Below are 14,804 nucleotides of genomic sequence, written 5' to 3'. Positions count from 1 at the left end.
TCTTGTCGCTGTTTCTTGTGTAGGGTCTTGTCGCTGTTTCTTTGGGGTAAGACGTTGGAATATCACAACAGTGTGGCTTGCCCAAAAGCACTGTGGGCTCCCTCTGCATCGTCATTTTAACAGGCTTGGTATAATTTCTACCCTGAGGAAGGTGTCTTTATTAATAGAACAAATTGTTGACAATAAATCTGTAGCCATTTTACACATTGCCTGTTTTGCTTCTCATCTGGAGGTTTTACAGGTTGCTAATTCACTATTGCTCATTTAAGTTTTACTACCAAAGACTTATTCCACCTTGTAGATTCAAGATCCTCTATCATTTGCCTCATATACATTGCTAGGTGGCACAGAGGTGAGACAAACTATTGTATGTCTAAGAATGATTAAAATTACTGGCACCCTTGTCTGAAATACCCGAAAAGTTCTACAACATTAAAGGCTTGAAATGGCATGAAAACAAATGGTTTCAATATGAGTATTTTTTTTAACTTAAAGAAACACCAAAGAGAAAATGCTGAATCGACTTCATGATTGCCCTTTGACCATACTTTCCACGCGACTGTACCATTTATTCCTGTATTGAACCCTTGGTATAACAGCAATTAGTTTACATAAAAGTGTGTATGAATCTTGTAATTGACAGAGAAGAAAAAGCAGGGCAAATTCCAAACATTCAGGAAGCTGTTTGGTAAAAGAAGGAAAGTACCACCAACATTTGCTGAAAGAGTAAATCTAAAATCCTGTCACTCGTCTGGGGATGTTCGAAATGGCATTGGATTAGCTACTGAGGAGTCAGAAGATGAATTAAGGTAAATTCTCCTTGAATCAATGATTTTTCCTAGCAAAGTAAAGATAAAAAAACATTAAAGTCATGATTAGAGATTCACTCAGCAGCATTTTTATTCATTCACACTAATTGCTGAGATGATAAATTAGAATTAGGATGTAATGAAAAAATTGCATGAACAATTTAAGGAAATCACTGAACAGCAATGTTTGCCGTATGCTTAGGTTAAATTGTAAGGAATTGAATTACATTCTATCTGAATATCTCAATAGAAGACATTCTCAAAATATGATCTGATAATTCAATAAAACTGCAGGGAATTAAACTATAGAACTACAGGAATAATTCTAACTTTATCATTGAATTAAGTTGCACATTTTGATTACAATAACAATGTTCAAATTTTTTTAAACAAGTTTAAAGTACAATTAAAGGTACGATCTTGTCTCACTCGTTTGGGGTTTAGTGCCTGGCATTAGTAGTAATCATATCAACTGGGGTTTCATAAAAAGTTAGTGTATTATAAGTCATTAATAATTAACAGGCTGTACCATATGAATATAAAGTTAGAATATTCCATTTTCAGATATTGCTTTTGTGGTTCTGAAAATTAAGTTTGAATTGCTTAACAAGGGAGAATTCAAAGCTGAGCCACCAACCTTCTGCTTTTAAGTTTCACATTTGCAAACACAAAGGATTGTTGTTTAATTTCATGAACACAGGACATTCTGCAATAATCTTAAGCATTGCACACAAAATGCTGCAAGAACTCAATAGGTCAAGCAGCATCTATGGAGGGGAATAAACAGTCAACATTTTGGGATGAGACCCTGATCCTTATTCCCCTTCATAAAAGCTGCCTGACTTGCTGGATTACCCCAGCACTTTGTAAGTGTCATTTAATTTCAGCTCACATAAATCTTGCCAATTATTTTGTACTACTGCCAAAAGATCAAAAGATCATAGCACATAGGAGCAGAATTAGGCCACTTGGTCCATTGAGTCTGTGTTGCCATTCCATCATGGCTGATTTATTATCCTTCTCAACTCCATTCTCCTGCCTTCTCCCCATAATCTTTGTCACCCTGAGTAAGCAAGAATCTATTTTAAAACTTCTATTTTAAATATACTCAATGACTTGACCTCCTCAGCCACCTGTAGCAATGAATTTCACCGATTCACCACCATCTGGCTGAAGAATTTCCTCTTCACCTCTGTGGTAAATAGACATCTCTCTATTTTGAGGCTGTGCCCTCTGGTCCTAGACTCACTCACAATAGGAAATATCCTCTCCACATCCACTCTATTTAGGCTTTTCAATATTCAATAGGTTTCAATGAAATCCCCCTCATTCTTCTAAACTTCAGCGAGTACTGGCCCACAGCCATGAAATGCTCTTCACATGTTAACCCTTTCATTCCTGGAATCATTCTCATGAACCGCTTCTGGACCCTCTCCAATGCCAACACATCTTTTCTGAGATAAGGAATCCAAGATTGCTCACAATACTCCAAGTGCAGTCTGACCAATGCCTTATAAAGCCTCAGCTTCATATCCTTGATATTATATTCTAGCCCACTCAAAATGAATGCTAATATTGCATTTGCCTTCCTTACCACCGATTCACCCACAAATTAACCTTTAAGGAATCCTGCACAAGGAATCCCAAGTCCCTTTACACCTCCAATTTTTAAATTTTCTCCCCTTTTAGAAACCAGTCTATGCTTTTATTCTTTCTACCAAAGTGCTTGACCATACACTTCCCTACACTATATTCCATCTGCCACTTCTTTGCCCATTCTTACAATCTGTCAAAGTCCTGCTACAGACTCCCTGTTTCCTCAACACCACCAGCCCCTCCACCTATCTTTGTAACGTCGCAATCATGGCCACAGAGCCATCAATTCTGTAATCCAAGTCATTGATATATAACTTAAAAAGAAGCCATCCTAATACTGACCCCTGTGGAACACCACTACTCACTGGCAGCCAGCCAGAGTAGGCCCTCTTTACTCCCACTCTTTGCCTTTTGCCAGTCAGCCAATCTTCTGTCAATGCTAGTATCTTTGTTGTAATATCATAGGTTCTTATCTTGTTAAGCAGCCTCATGTGTGGCACTTCATCAAAGGCCTTCTGAAAATCCAAGTAAACAGCATCCACTGACTTTCCTTTGTCTATCCTGCCTGTTATTTCCCCAAGGAATTCCATTAGGTTTATCGGGTAAGATTCCCCCTTAAGGAAACCATGCTGATTTTGTCCTACTTTATCATGCGCCTCCATGTACACCAAACCATCCTTAATAATGGACTCCAACATCTTCCTAGTCACTGAAGTCAGGCTAACTGACCTATAATTTCCTTTCTTCTGCCTGCCTCCCTTCTGAAAGAGAGTAGTGACATTTACGCTTTCCAGTACTCCAGAACATTCCAGAATCTAGAGATTCTTGAAAGATTATTACTAATGCCTTCACAATCTCTTCAGCTACCTCTTTCTGAACCCTGGGGTGTCGTCCATCTGGTCCAGGTGACTTATCTACCTTCAGAACAATAAGCTTCCAAAGGACCCTTCTCCTTTGTAATAGCAACTACACTCACTTCTGCCCCCTGACACTCTTGAATTTCAGGCATATTGCTAGTGTCTTCCACAGTGAAGACTGACGCAAAATACTTATTAAGTTTATCCTCTATGTCTTTGTCCCCATTACTACCTCTCCAGCATCATGTTCCAGCAATCCAATATAACTCTTTATATTTCTGCAAAAAACTTCTGGTATTCTCTTAGCTTACCTTCATATTTTATCTTTTCTCTCCTTCTGTTGCCTTCTGTTGCTTTTAAAAGTTTCTGAATCCTCTAATATCCCACTAATTTTGCTATATTATATGATATGCTTTCTCCTTTGCTTTTATGCTGTCTTTGACTTCTCTTGTTAGCCATGATTGCCCCATCCTCCCTTTAGAATACTTATTCATCTTTGGGATGTACTTATCCTGTGCCTTCCAACTTGCCCCCCGAAATGTCAGCCATTGATGTTCTGCCATCATCCTAGTGTCCCCTTCCCATCAACGTTGACCAGTTCCTCTCATACCTATGTAGTTCCACTTACTCCACTCTAATACTCTCACATCTGACTTTATCTCTCTCAAACTGCAGGGTGAATTCAGCGTGCTTTCAAATGTAACATCTTCAGTCCTGTATTCATTATCCTTTTAAATTTTGCCCCATGATACACTTCAGCTCATCTTACTGAATAAAATGTTGCCCTATCATCTGCCTGTCTTTCCTCACAGTTTTACTGCACACTATATCTACTTGTATAACAACTGCCCCGTCCTCAGCCCTGTCATTCCAGTTCCCACCCCCCTGCCAAATTAGTTTAAGCACTCCCTAATAGTTCTAGAAAACCAGCCCACAGAGATATTGGTCCCCCTCAGGTTCAGGTGTAACACCTTTTTGAACTGCCATGGCTGATTCTGGCGGATTGGAAGACGGCAAATGTCACGCCACTGTTCAAAAAAGGATGTGGGCAGAAGGCAGATAATTCTAGGCCAGCTATTTTAACATCTGTAGTTGGGAAAATGCCTGAAACTATCATTAAAGAAGAATTACGAGGGGTGATTGATAAGTTCATGGCCTACGGTAGATGGAGTCAATTTTAGAAAACCTAGCACATTTATTTTTCAACATAGTCCCCTCCTACATGTACACACTTAGTCCAGCGGTCGTGGAGCATACGGATCCCTTCTTTGTAGAAGTGGTCCACAGCAGGGGTGATTGATAAGTTCGTGGCTTATGGTAGCAGGAGATGAGTTATTAACTTCAAACTTCCTGCATTATCACTCAAAGAGTTGAACTGCATGTGCACGTAATGAGAGCGTCCTGGACCTCCAGGTGGTCCACAGAAGGGGTGATTGATAAGTTCAACTCTTTGAAGTTTGAAGTTAATAACTCACCTCCTTCGACCTTAGGCCACAAATTTATCAATCACCCCTGTTGTGGACCACTTTCTGGAGGTCCAAGATGCCGACTTCTACAAAGAAGGGATTCGTATGCTCCACGACCGCTGGACTAAGTGTGTAAATGTAGGATAAATAAATGTGCTAGGTTTTCTAAAATTGACTCCTTCTATTGTAGGCCACGAACTTATCAATCACCCCTCATCGTGAGGCACCTGGAAAGAAATGATCCATCGGGCAGATGCAGCATGGATTCAGCAAAGGCAGGTCCTGTTTGACAAACTTACTGGATATAATGAGCACAGTAGATAGAGGGAACAGATGGACGTTATTTACATGGATTTTCAGAATGCGTTCGATAAGGTTCTGCTTGGTTAACTAATAGAAAGCAGAGAGTTGGAATACAGGGGTGTTACTCTGGTTGGCAATCAGTGGTGAGTGGAGTGCTGCAGGGGTCGGTACTGGCCCCGCAACTGTTTACGACGTACATTAACAATCTGGAAGAGGGAACCAAGTGTAGTGTATCTAAGTTTGCTGATGATACAAAATTGAGTGGAAAAGCAAATTGTGCAGAAGATACGGAGAGTCTGCAGAGAGATATAGATAGGTTCAGTGAGTGGGCAAGAGACTGGCAGATGGAATACAATGTTGATAAATGAGAGGTCATCCACTTTGGAAGGAAAAATGGAAAAGCAGATTATTATTTAAAATAGTAAAAAATTGTAGCATGCTGCTATGCAGAGGGACTTGGGAGTGCTTGTGCGTGAATCAGAAAAGGTGTGTTTGCAGGTGCAGCAGGCTATCAAGAAGGCAAATGGAATGTTGACCTTCATTGCTAGAGGAATTGAATTTAAGAGCAGGGAGGTTATGCTGCAACCGTACAGGGTAATGACGAGGCCACACCTGGAGTACTGCATACAGTTCTGGTCTCCTTACTTGAGGAAGGATATACTGGCTTTGGAGGCGGTGCAGAGGAGGTTCATCAGGTTGATTCCAGAAATGAGGAGAGATTGAGTCACCTGGGACTGTACTCACTGGAGTTCAGAAGATTGAGAGATCTTATAGAAACATATAAAATTATGAAAAGGATAGATAAAATAGAGGTAGGAAAGTTGTTTCCACTGGTAGGTGAGACTAGAGCTAGGAGACATAGCCTCAAGATTTGGGGGAGTAGCAGATTTAGGATAGAGATGAGGAGGAACTGCTTTTCCCAGAGAGTGATGAATCTGTGGAATTCTCTGCCCAATGAAGCAGTGGAGGCCACCTCAGTAAATATATTTAAGATAAGGTTGGATAGATGTTAGGGGAACTAAGGGTTATGGGGAGAAGGCAGGTAGGTGGAGATAAGTCCATGGACAGTTCAGCCATGATCGTATTGAAGGGCAGAGCAGCTTCGTCGGGGCAGATGGCTGACTCCTGCTCCTATTTCGTATGGCCTTTTGTTCCTTCCCCCTTCCTTTCAATTGTAGCATTCAAAGTGCTGGCTATATGGAAATTGCTCATCCATGACTGAAAACTATTGATCATTGTGGTGCATTGATAAAAATCTGTGAGGATCAACTGAAACTTGCCAAATATCTTTAGCTTTCTGAGGAAGTAGAGGCATTGGTGATCTTTCTTGGCAATGGACAGGCTATTGATATTCCCTCCTAGGAACTTGAAGCTCAGCCCTCCCAAGCTCAGCGAAGATGATGCGAACAGGAGTGTGTGCACAGTCCCCCGTCCCCCTTCCTGAAGTCAATGATCAGCTCGTTGGTTTTGCTACATTCTTTTTTTTCTGAGGGATTAAGCTGCACCCATAACTATATAATTTATTTCAGTCTTGGGCAAAACATTTGTCATACCAAACTGTGATGCACCTGGATAGGAAGCTTTCTGTGGTGCATCTAGAAAAAATTGGTGAGGGTTTTCCAATCATACTTACTAACATTACTTTGTATCTTCTTGGGCAGTCCTGCAGGATCAAGTATGACTTCCTTCTATTCCAGATTTGTGGATTCCAAGTAGATCACCTGGTGCTTGGCAACATTCCTCATGATAGGCTCATCCAGAAAGTCATGAGATATGGGATCCATGGAGACTTGGCTGCATGGATTCTAATTTGGCTTGCCCACAGAAGGTGGTAGTAGATGAAGTACTCTGCCTGGAGGTGGGCGATAGTGATGTGACGCAATGATTTATTCTGGTTCCATCTACTGTTTGTGATCTGTTAAAAATGAGTTAGACCGTAAAACCATAAGACACAGGAGCAGAACTAGGTCATTAAGCCCATTGTGTCTGCTCTGCGATTCCATTATGGCTGATTTATTAACCCTCTCAACATTATTCTCCTGCCTTCAACTCTTAACCTTTGACATCCTTACTATTCAAGAACCTATCACCCTCTGCTTTAAATATACGCAGTGACCATCTCCACAGCCATCTGTGACAATGAATTCCACAAATTTACCACTCACTCACTGAAGAAATTTCTCCTCATCTCTATTCTAAAGAGATGTCCTTCTATTCTGAAATTGTGCCCTCCCTCACTATTGGAAACATTTTCTCCATATCCACTCTGTTTAGGTTTTTCAATATTCCCTAGATTTGACTTGGATGAGGAACCGAAGGAGTGCGATAGTAAGTTTGTAGATGACATGAAGGTTGGAGGTGTTGTGGATAGTGTAGGTTATCATTATTACCACGTACTATAGACTGGATGCACGGTCGGGTGGAGAAGTGGCATATGGAGTCCAATCCGGAAAAGTGCTAAGTGGTACACTAATATTTACGGAAATTGAAACTAAAATAGTAAATTAAATCTAATTAATCTTTGGTTTTGTAAAATCATATTTTGTATAACCAAGTATTGTAACAGTTGTCATAATGTTACTCTCCTAATATTTTGAGTATGTTAATTCCCAACCTATTAAAAAGTTGATGATGATGATAACTGCATCTTTCAATAGGTTGAAATCAATTTTTCAATTCACCTTCAGATTGTAGATTTTAACAGCAGTTACAACTGTTCAACACTATAAATATTCGATTGCACTCCACTTTTGTTGTCATCTTTAATAGTATATACCATGAATATACACATATTCATCACCAGGAAAGAAAATTGAATTATGAAATTATATTCTTATTACAGTGGATTATGGCTTAATTGGGCCATCAGTTAGTTGGGACACCCACTTATTTGGGACAACTCTTAAAGAACAAAAAGTATTCTAGAAAATAGGTGGGATGCCCTTTGTTTATTTGGGACACTATTCTGCTTAATTAGGATAGGAGACTGCTGCCGACAGTTCCTAACTAGCGTTAGTCACATGCACTTGTGTGGCCATTAGAGACTACACCATGCTTAGAGCCAACAAAAAGTGTCAGTTGTGCGTGTTTGTGTTCAAAATGCAGTGATTTTTGTTACTGATAGTTGGGTAAGAAATAAGAAGTAAGACAACTCAGAACTATTTGCTCACTGCAGTTTCAAGCATCCAGGCTTGGAGATGCCAGAAATGGCAGGGAGTGAAAATGAAACAAATTCACTATGTCAACAAGTTAGGAATTATGAAGAACTTGAAAGTATCGATAATCATCTTGAATGTTACAATGAAACATTCATAGTGTAGTGTCTATGGCCATGCAACTGCACGTGACTGGTGCTAGTTCGAAACGGTTTGGCAACAGTCTCCTGCCTCAAATAACCGGTGGCCCAATTAAGTGGAATTTGTTGTGTATTTAATATTTCAGTAATATATGGACAATATTGTAAATATATTGTTTGATTAAACATTCTTGGTTGTTTAAATAATTCATTATGACTTATGTGTAAAAATACATAAATTGCATGCGTCATGACACGCCCACATGATACGGTCACACCTCGCTTAAAGTAAAAAAGAAATTAAAACTTGCATCTCTCAGCTTCCTTGCTTTTCTTCAATTATGTTTTTATGTTTTGGAGTTAAAAAACATAATAGTGGTGACGAGAAACTTTAAATGAACCTGAAACGACTGCCTGTTGTTGAAGTTCGGGTTTAAAAAAAACCACAGCAGTTTTTTTCTCTTTGGAGCAGCACACTTTCTTTGCAAGAGGAAAAACAATCAGGGAAAAACAAGGCAGTAAAAGGAAGAAGTCACAGATTCATAAACTGTGAGTACCATGCGATAATAATCATAAAACGAGAACAGAAATGGCTGGATACATCGGAAAGATTGACACTTTTTATTAGTGGAATATAAAAAGTATACGGTGGCGAGCATTTGGGTCATAACGACAGACGAGAAAGCTCAACAACAAGTTTTATTTTATATAACAAGATATACTTTTTTCATAATAGAATTATTTGCAATAAACCATTCAATGACTCTGAGTACTTTACAGACAGTACTATTACATTCTACACAGTTTCACAATTTCAGCCACTGACATGGCACTCTATTGGTTTATTTTATTTCACCATTGTTGGGGGGTATACTCCCAACCCCCAACCCCTCCCACTCCCACGGGAGAAGAACCCTAAACCATGGTCCTTCCCCACCGGGCCCTTGCGGTGGCTGCACCAAGTTTCAGTGCGTCCTTCAGCATGTACTCCTGCAGCCGAGAATGTGCCAGTCGGCAGCATTCTGCTGAGGACATCTCCATGTGCTGGTAGATCATCAAGTTTCGGGCCGACCAAAGAGCGTCTTTCTCCGAGTTGATGTTCTGCCAGCAGCGCCAGATGTTTGTCTCCATGTGCATCCTTGGGAACAGCCCGTAGAGCAGAGAGTCCTCTGTGACGCAGCTGCTGGGGATGAAGCGTGACACTAGCCCGTCCCTCCTCCTCCACACCTCCTCCGCAAACCCACAGTGTGAAAAGAGGTGGGTCACTGATTCCGCCCCACTGCAGTCCTCCCATGGGCAGCGGGATGTGGAGACAATGTTTCAGACCTGGACTGCACTCAGATGTCTATGTAGAGCAGTTTGATCCAATTCCTGATTCCCTCCCCAAATCCCATTTTGGAGAGTACATCTGTCATGTACATGTGTGATATCCTGTCCAAGCTGACCAGGCAGGCGTCCACCCCCCTGTCCTGCACATAGGCGATGGTGTCCCTCAGCAGCGCAAGGCTGTCCGAGATCTTCCTGCTTGGTATAGCACAGGTGTGGTCCGGGTGGATCACCTGTTCCAGAGCAGACTTGACCCTGTTGGCGATAGCCTTAGGCAGGATCTTGTAGTCCATATTTAGGAGTGATGCGGGCCTCCAATTTCTACTGTCATCCCTTTCCCCCTTCTGCTCGTAGATGAGGGTAATGATGCCCTTCCTCATGGATTCCGACATGCTGCCAGCTAGAAGCATAGCGTTGTACACTTCCAGTAGACCTGCATGATAGACAACAGGAAGTTGTGGGAGGCTGTGGTGCCTGTGGCCTTTCTGTCATACAGACTGGCATAGAAGGACCTGCAGATCCTCAATCTGTCTGTCTGCAAGAATGTAACGGAGCTGTCCTCCTCCTTAAGGTTGTGGATCACAGAGCTCCCTCTCTGCACCTTTTGGAAGAAGAAGCGTGAGCACGTCTGGTCCTGCTCCACGGTTTGGACCCTTGATCGGAAGATGATCTTGGAGGATTCGGCGGCGAAGTGCTGGGCTTGCCGGCCCTTCACCTCTCGTAATTCCTCCCTGACATCCGCCCCCTTCGACTGCAGAAGGAGAAGTTGCTGCAACTCTGTCTGGAGTTTACGCAGTTCCCTCTGCCCCTGCCTTGCTTTCTGGTTACCTTTGTGGATGAAGAACCTCTTGATGTTCTCCTTGGTGGCTTCCCACCAGTGAACAGGGGAATCAAAGAAGGCCTTCAAGGTTCTCCAACCTGTGCACTCCCTCTCTAGTTCCTTAATGTTCTCTGGAGTCAGCAGCTTAACATTCAGTTTCCACGCCCCCTGCCTGCTTTCCGGTCCTCCCGTAGGTGACAGGTGGCTCGCAGAAGGCAGTGGTCAGAGAAGAACACCGGCGTGACGTGGGTGGATTGTGATAGACACAAACAGACCAGGCAACATGGCCCAGAGAGTGAACCCAACCAGTCTCACACCAACTGGGGCGGGAAGGGGGTGACCATCACACACCCCAGTTACAGTTAGGGTGACCCACAAACACACAAGTGAATAACTGTATAACCCAAGCTAAAATGTAACAATAAATGAACTGGAACTTCCCACCATAATCCCACAGAAGTATTTTAACACAAGAACAATAAACAGTACTGGTCATTAGAAATGCAGGGACGGGCTGTCAGCCTCACCCCCACCCAGAATGTCACTCTACTGAATGGACTGAGCAGTATTTTAAAGCAAATGAAATAGCCAATGAGAAACAAATGCCAGTTTTGCAAAGCACATTGGATTTAAAGCCATGCAGTTTGCTTAGGAGTTTGGCTACTCCAGCCAAACCAGCTGAAATAACCTTTGATTATATCGTAAAAGTAGTGCAGGAACATATAACACTGAAACTATTGTTGATTGCAGAAGGCTTCCGGTTTTATAAGCGAAATCACAAGGAAGGGGAGTCTATTTCAGCATACATGGCTGAACTAATAAGATTATCTGAGTATTGTCAATTCAATGATGGGCTTAGTGATGCACTGAGAGATTGTATCGTTTGTGGAATCTTACAAGAAAGCATTCAAAATCGGCTCCTAACTGAAACACAACTCACATTTTAAAAAGTGGTTGAAATAGCTGGAAATTGCAGATAGATGACCAATTGAGTTGCCGTCAGGAATGAAAGTGAGCAGGAATAAAATTGCAATGTCTAAAGAGAAACCGGCCTGGCCAAACAGATTGTGCTACTATTGTGGCAGGGCTCTCATACACCAGATCAATGCAGATGTAAAGGTGAAACTTGCAGAAAATGCAACAAATTAGGACACATACAAAGAATACGTCAGGCAGACAAAAACAGATGGACTGCACAGGGATGAGAAAAAGATAAAATGTCAAGTTGCAGTTTGAAAGAGAGTACTAATCTGCATGCTGCTGATGGAAAAACTGATAATTATGAGAGTGACACAGGACTACGTAGCCTTGAGATTTCCAGTGTGAAATCTAAAAATAGACAAGCAGTATGGCTTATGCCAGAAGTGAAAGGCAAATTAATTAAAATAGAATAGAATTGTCTGTTTCAGTTATTTCACAAAATGGTATTTCAAAGATAGTGAGCTGAAGCCTCCAGGTATCTAATTAAGAACTTATACAAAAGGAAAGATAATCCTTGTGGGAAGACATTCATAGCAATGAACTACAACTACAACTACCAACAAGCCACAGTGGGCTTGTATGTGGTAAAAACAGGAGGACCAGCATTGTGGGGGCCTGATTAGCTGAGACAGCTACAACCTGATTGGTGATCCATCCAGCATTTACCAGCCACATCCCTTGTAATAGCTCAACTGAAAGTGAACTAAGAAAGGTACTGGATGATGCCACAGCCATGTTCAAGGATGGCATTGGAAAACTAAAACATATCAAGGGTGAAATAGTATTAAATGAAAATGCCACACCCAAGTTTTGCAAATACCATCCGTGATTAAGTAACCAGTGAACTAGATCACATGGAAGCTGAAGAAATTCTTTCCAAGGTTGAGCGAGCCCATAGGCAATACCAGTGGTCCCAGTACCCAAGAAGAATGAGTCTGTCAGGATCTGTGGTGATCCTAAGGTCACTATCAACTCAGTACTGGAAGTAGATCAATATCTTCTGCCCAGGAAAGAGGATATCTTTGCAAACCTTTCTGGAGGAAAACACTTCAGCAAAGTGGACCTAGAGGTCTACAGTACCTAGAGATGGATATAGAAGAATCCAAAGTATTTCTCATCATAAACACATACAAAGGGATTTATTCATATAATAGGCTGATTTCTGGAATAGCATCTTCACCTGCATTCTGGCAGAAAGCTATGGACCAGGTGGTGCAAGGCTGCCCAGGTACTCAGTGTTACCTGGATGACATCATGGTTACTGGTAAAGATGACAAGGAACATCTTGAGAGTCTTAATACAGCGTTAAAAAGATAAGAAGATTATAGACTCAGAGCACCATACAACAAGTGTGAATTTTTTAAACCAAGCATCACTTACTGTGGTCACACCATTGATGCACAAGATTTAAACAAATGCGCTGAGAATATTCTCGCAATGGTGGATGCCCCGCAACCAAAAGACATGTCACAGCTGCGGTCCTTTTTTAGGATTGGTTAATTACTATAACAGGCTCGTGCCAAACCTGGCTACTGTACTCCACCCCTTGACTCATTACTGCAGATTGGACAGAAATGTCAATGAACAAAGCAGTGCAAGGTGGCTTTCAAAAAGGAAAAGGAAATGGTGATGTCAGACACTGTACTCACACATTATGATCCACATCGTCCAGTGAAGCTTGCCTGTGATGCCTCGCCTTATGGTACAGGTGCAGTCATGTCACATGTTACGAGTGATGGAAGTATGGAAGTGAATGCCCATAGCCTTTGTATCATGTTCCCTTACCACTACACAGAAAATTTACACACAGATTGACAGCGAGGCTTTGGGTGTGGTTCGGCATTTAGTGTTTCAACCAGTATGGGAGAGAGTTTTCCCTCTTTACTGATTGTCAACCACTGGTGTCCATTTCCAATGCACAGAAGGTGTTCCACTAACAGCAGCAGCACGAATACAGAGATGGGCTCTGTTTCTTGGAGGACACAATTAAAAGATCGAATTCAAGAGGACGACTAAGCATGGAAATGCGGCTGGATTGTCCCATTTATCCTTGGGAAAGGAAATACCTGAAACATTTACAAAACAGGACACTCCTCTTGATGTGTTCTCCCTGATGCAAATTAAAGATCTCCATACTGCGGCAGAGATGATCCAAAGGGAAAGCAGGAAAGACTCCACACTGTCTCAGGTCTCACTGGCCACCCAAAATAACTGGAATATACAGAAGAAACTCCAGTTCCACCATTCTAACCAGTGCCAAGATGAACTTGCCCTTGGCAGAGGTTGCCTTATGTGGGGGTTGGAAGATTTTGTACCGTCCAAGCTAAGAGCTAAAACATTGGAGGACCTGCATACCGGTCATCTAATCATGATTAAAATGAAAGCATTGGCTCAAAGCTTTGTCTGGTGGCTTAGGATAGATCAACAGATCGAGAAGCTTGGCAGGCACTGTGTGAGATGCCAACACAACCAGAAGATGCCAAGAGCAGTGTCTCTCCCTCCCTGGAAATATCATGGATTGCCTGGCAGAGGATTCATGTGGATTTTGCCAGGCCATTCATAGGCACAGATTTCTTGGTAGTAGTGGATGCAACTACAAAGTGGCCAGAAGTGTTCCCAGTAGACTACACTACTGCTGTGCATACTACTGATGTGTCGAGAAGCCTCTTTGCAGGGACCAGTGTTCCAGAGCATTTACTCGGTGACAATGGACCACAGATTTTGGGAGAACAGTTTCAGTCATTCCTGAAAATGAATGGAATAAGACACATTACATCTACACTGTACCACCCAGCTACAAATGGACAAATACCTGTTCCTGGGTTGTCCCTTGTGTTCACGCTTGGATCTCCTCAAACCCAATCTCAGGAGGAGTATACAGGACAAATACCTGTTCCTGGGTTGTCCCTTGTGTTCACGCTTGGATCTCCTCAAACCCAATCTCAGGAGGAGTATACAGGACAAATACCTGTTCCTGGGTTGTCCCTTGTGTTCACGTTTGGATCTCCTCAAACCCAATCTCTGCAGGACAAACAGCTGAGCCAAATTGAGGACTCCTCAAGCAAGGAGGTGTGATGTTTCACTCCTGGATAAGCAGTCCTGGCGAGATGACTGAAAAATGCAGTGTGTCGGCGCGCGAAGTGAGGGATGGGTTGGTTCAGAATGCTGCTCCATGTCTTGACTTGGTGCTGAACTATGCTGATCTACGGACTTCAGTTCAGAACGCTATTTGCTTACAGTTATTGTTTTCTCAGCACATTAGGTGTTCAATTCCCTTTTTTAATTGGTTCTTTTATTGTTTTAAGGTTTCTTTTTTATGAGCAACATGTGTTTTTTTTCTCTTAGCAAATT

General features: G+C 42.0%; 1 protein-coding gene across 10 annotated transcripts in view; it reads left to right on the top strand.

Annotated features, from left to right (window-relative positions):
- The window catches only part of cracd (capping protein inhibiting regulator of actin dynamics), a 299,145-nt gene that overhangs the window by 219,282 nt on the left and 65,059 nt on the right, over positions 1-14,804 (top strand). For 8 of the 10 annotated variants that reach the window (XM_063043093.1, XM_063043094.1, XM_063043099.1 and 5 more), the window contains one exon: positions 644-809. The exons of the other annotated variants lie outside the window; for them this stretch is intronic. Coding sequence is in view for 5 of the 8 variants with exons in the window: in XM_063043098.1 (XP_062899168.1) it covers positions 644-809 (166 nt within the window). In the remaining 3 variants the exon portion in view is untranslated. The remainder of the gene's footprint in view (positions 1-643; positions 810-14,804) is intronic. 10 annotated transcript variants of the gene reach the window in all.

Source organism: Mobula hypostoma, chromosome 3, assembly GCF_963921235.1.
Source record: "Mobula hypostoma chromosome 3, sMobHyp1.1, whole genome shotgun sequence".
Taxonomy (NCBI): Eukaryota; Metazoa; Chordata; class Chondrichthyes; order Myliobatiformes; family Myliobatidae; genus Mobula; species Mobula hypostoma.
This window is presented reverse-complemented; position numbering and strand designations above follow the sequence as displayed.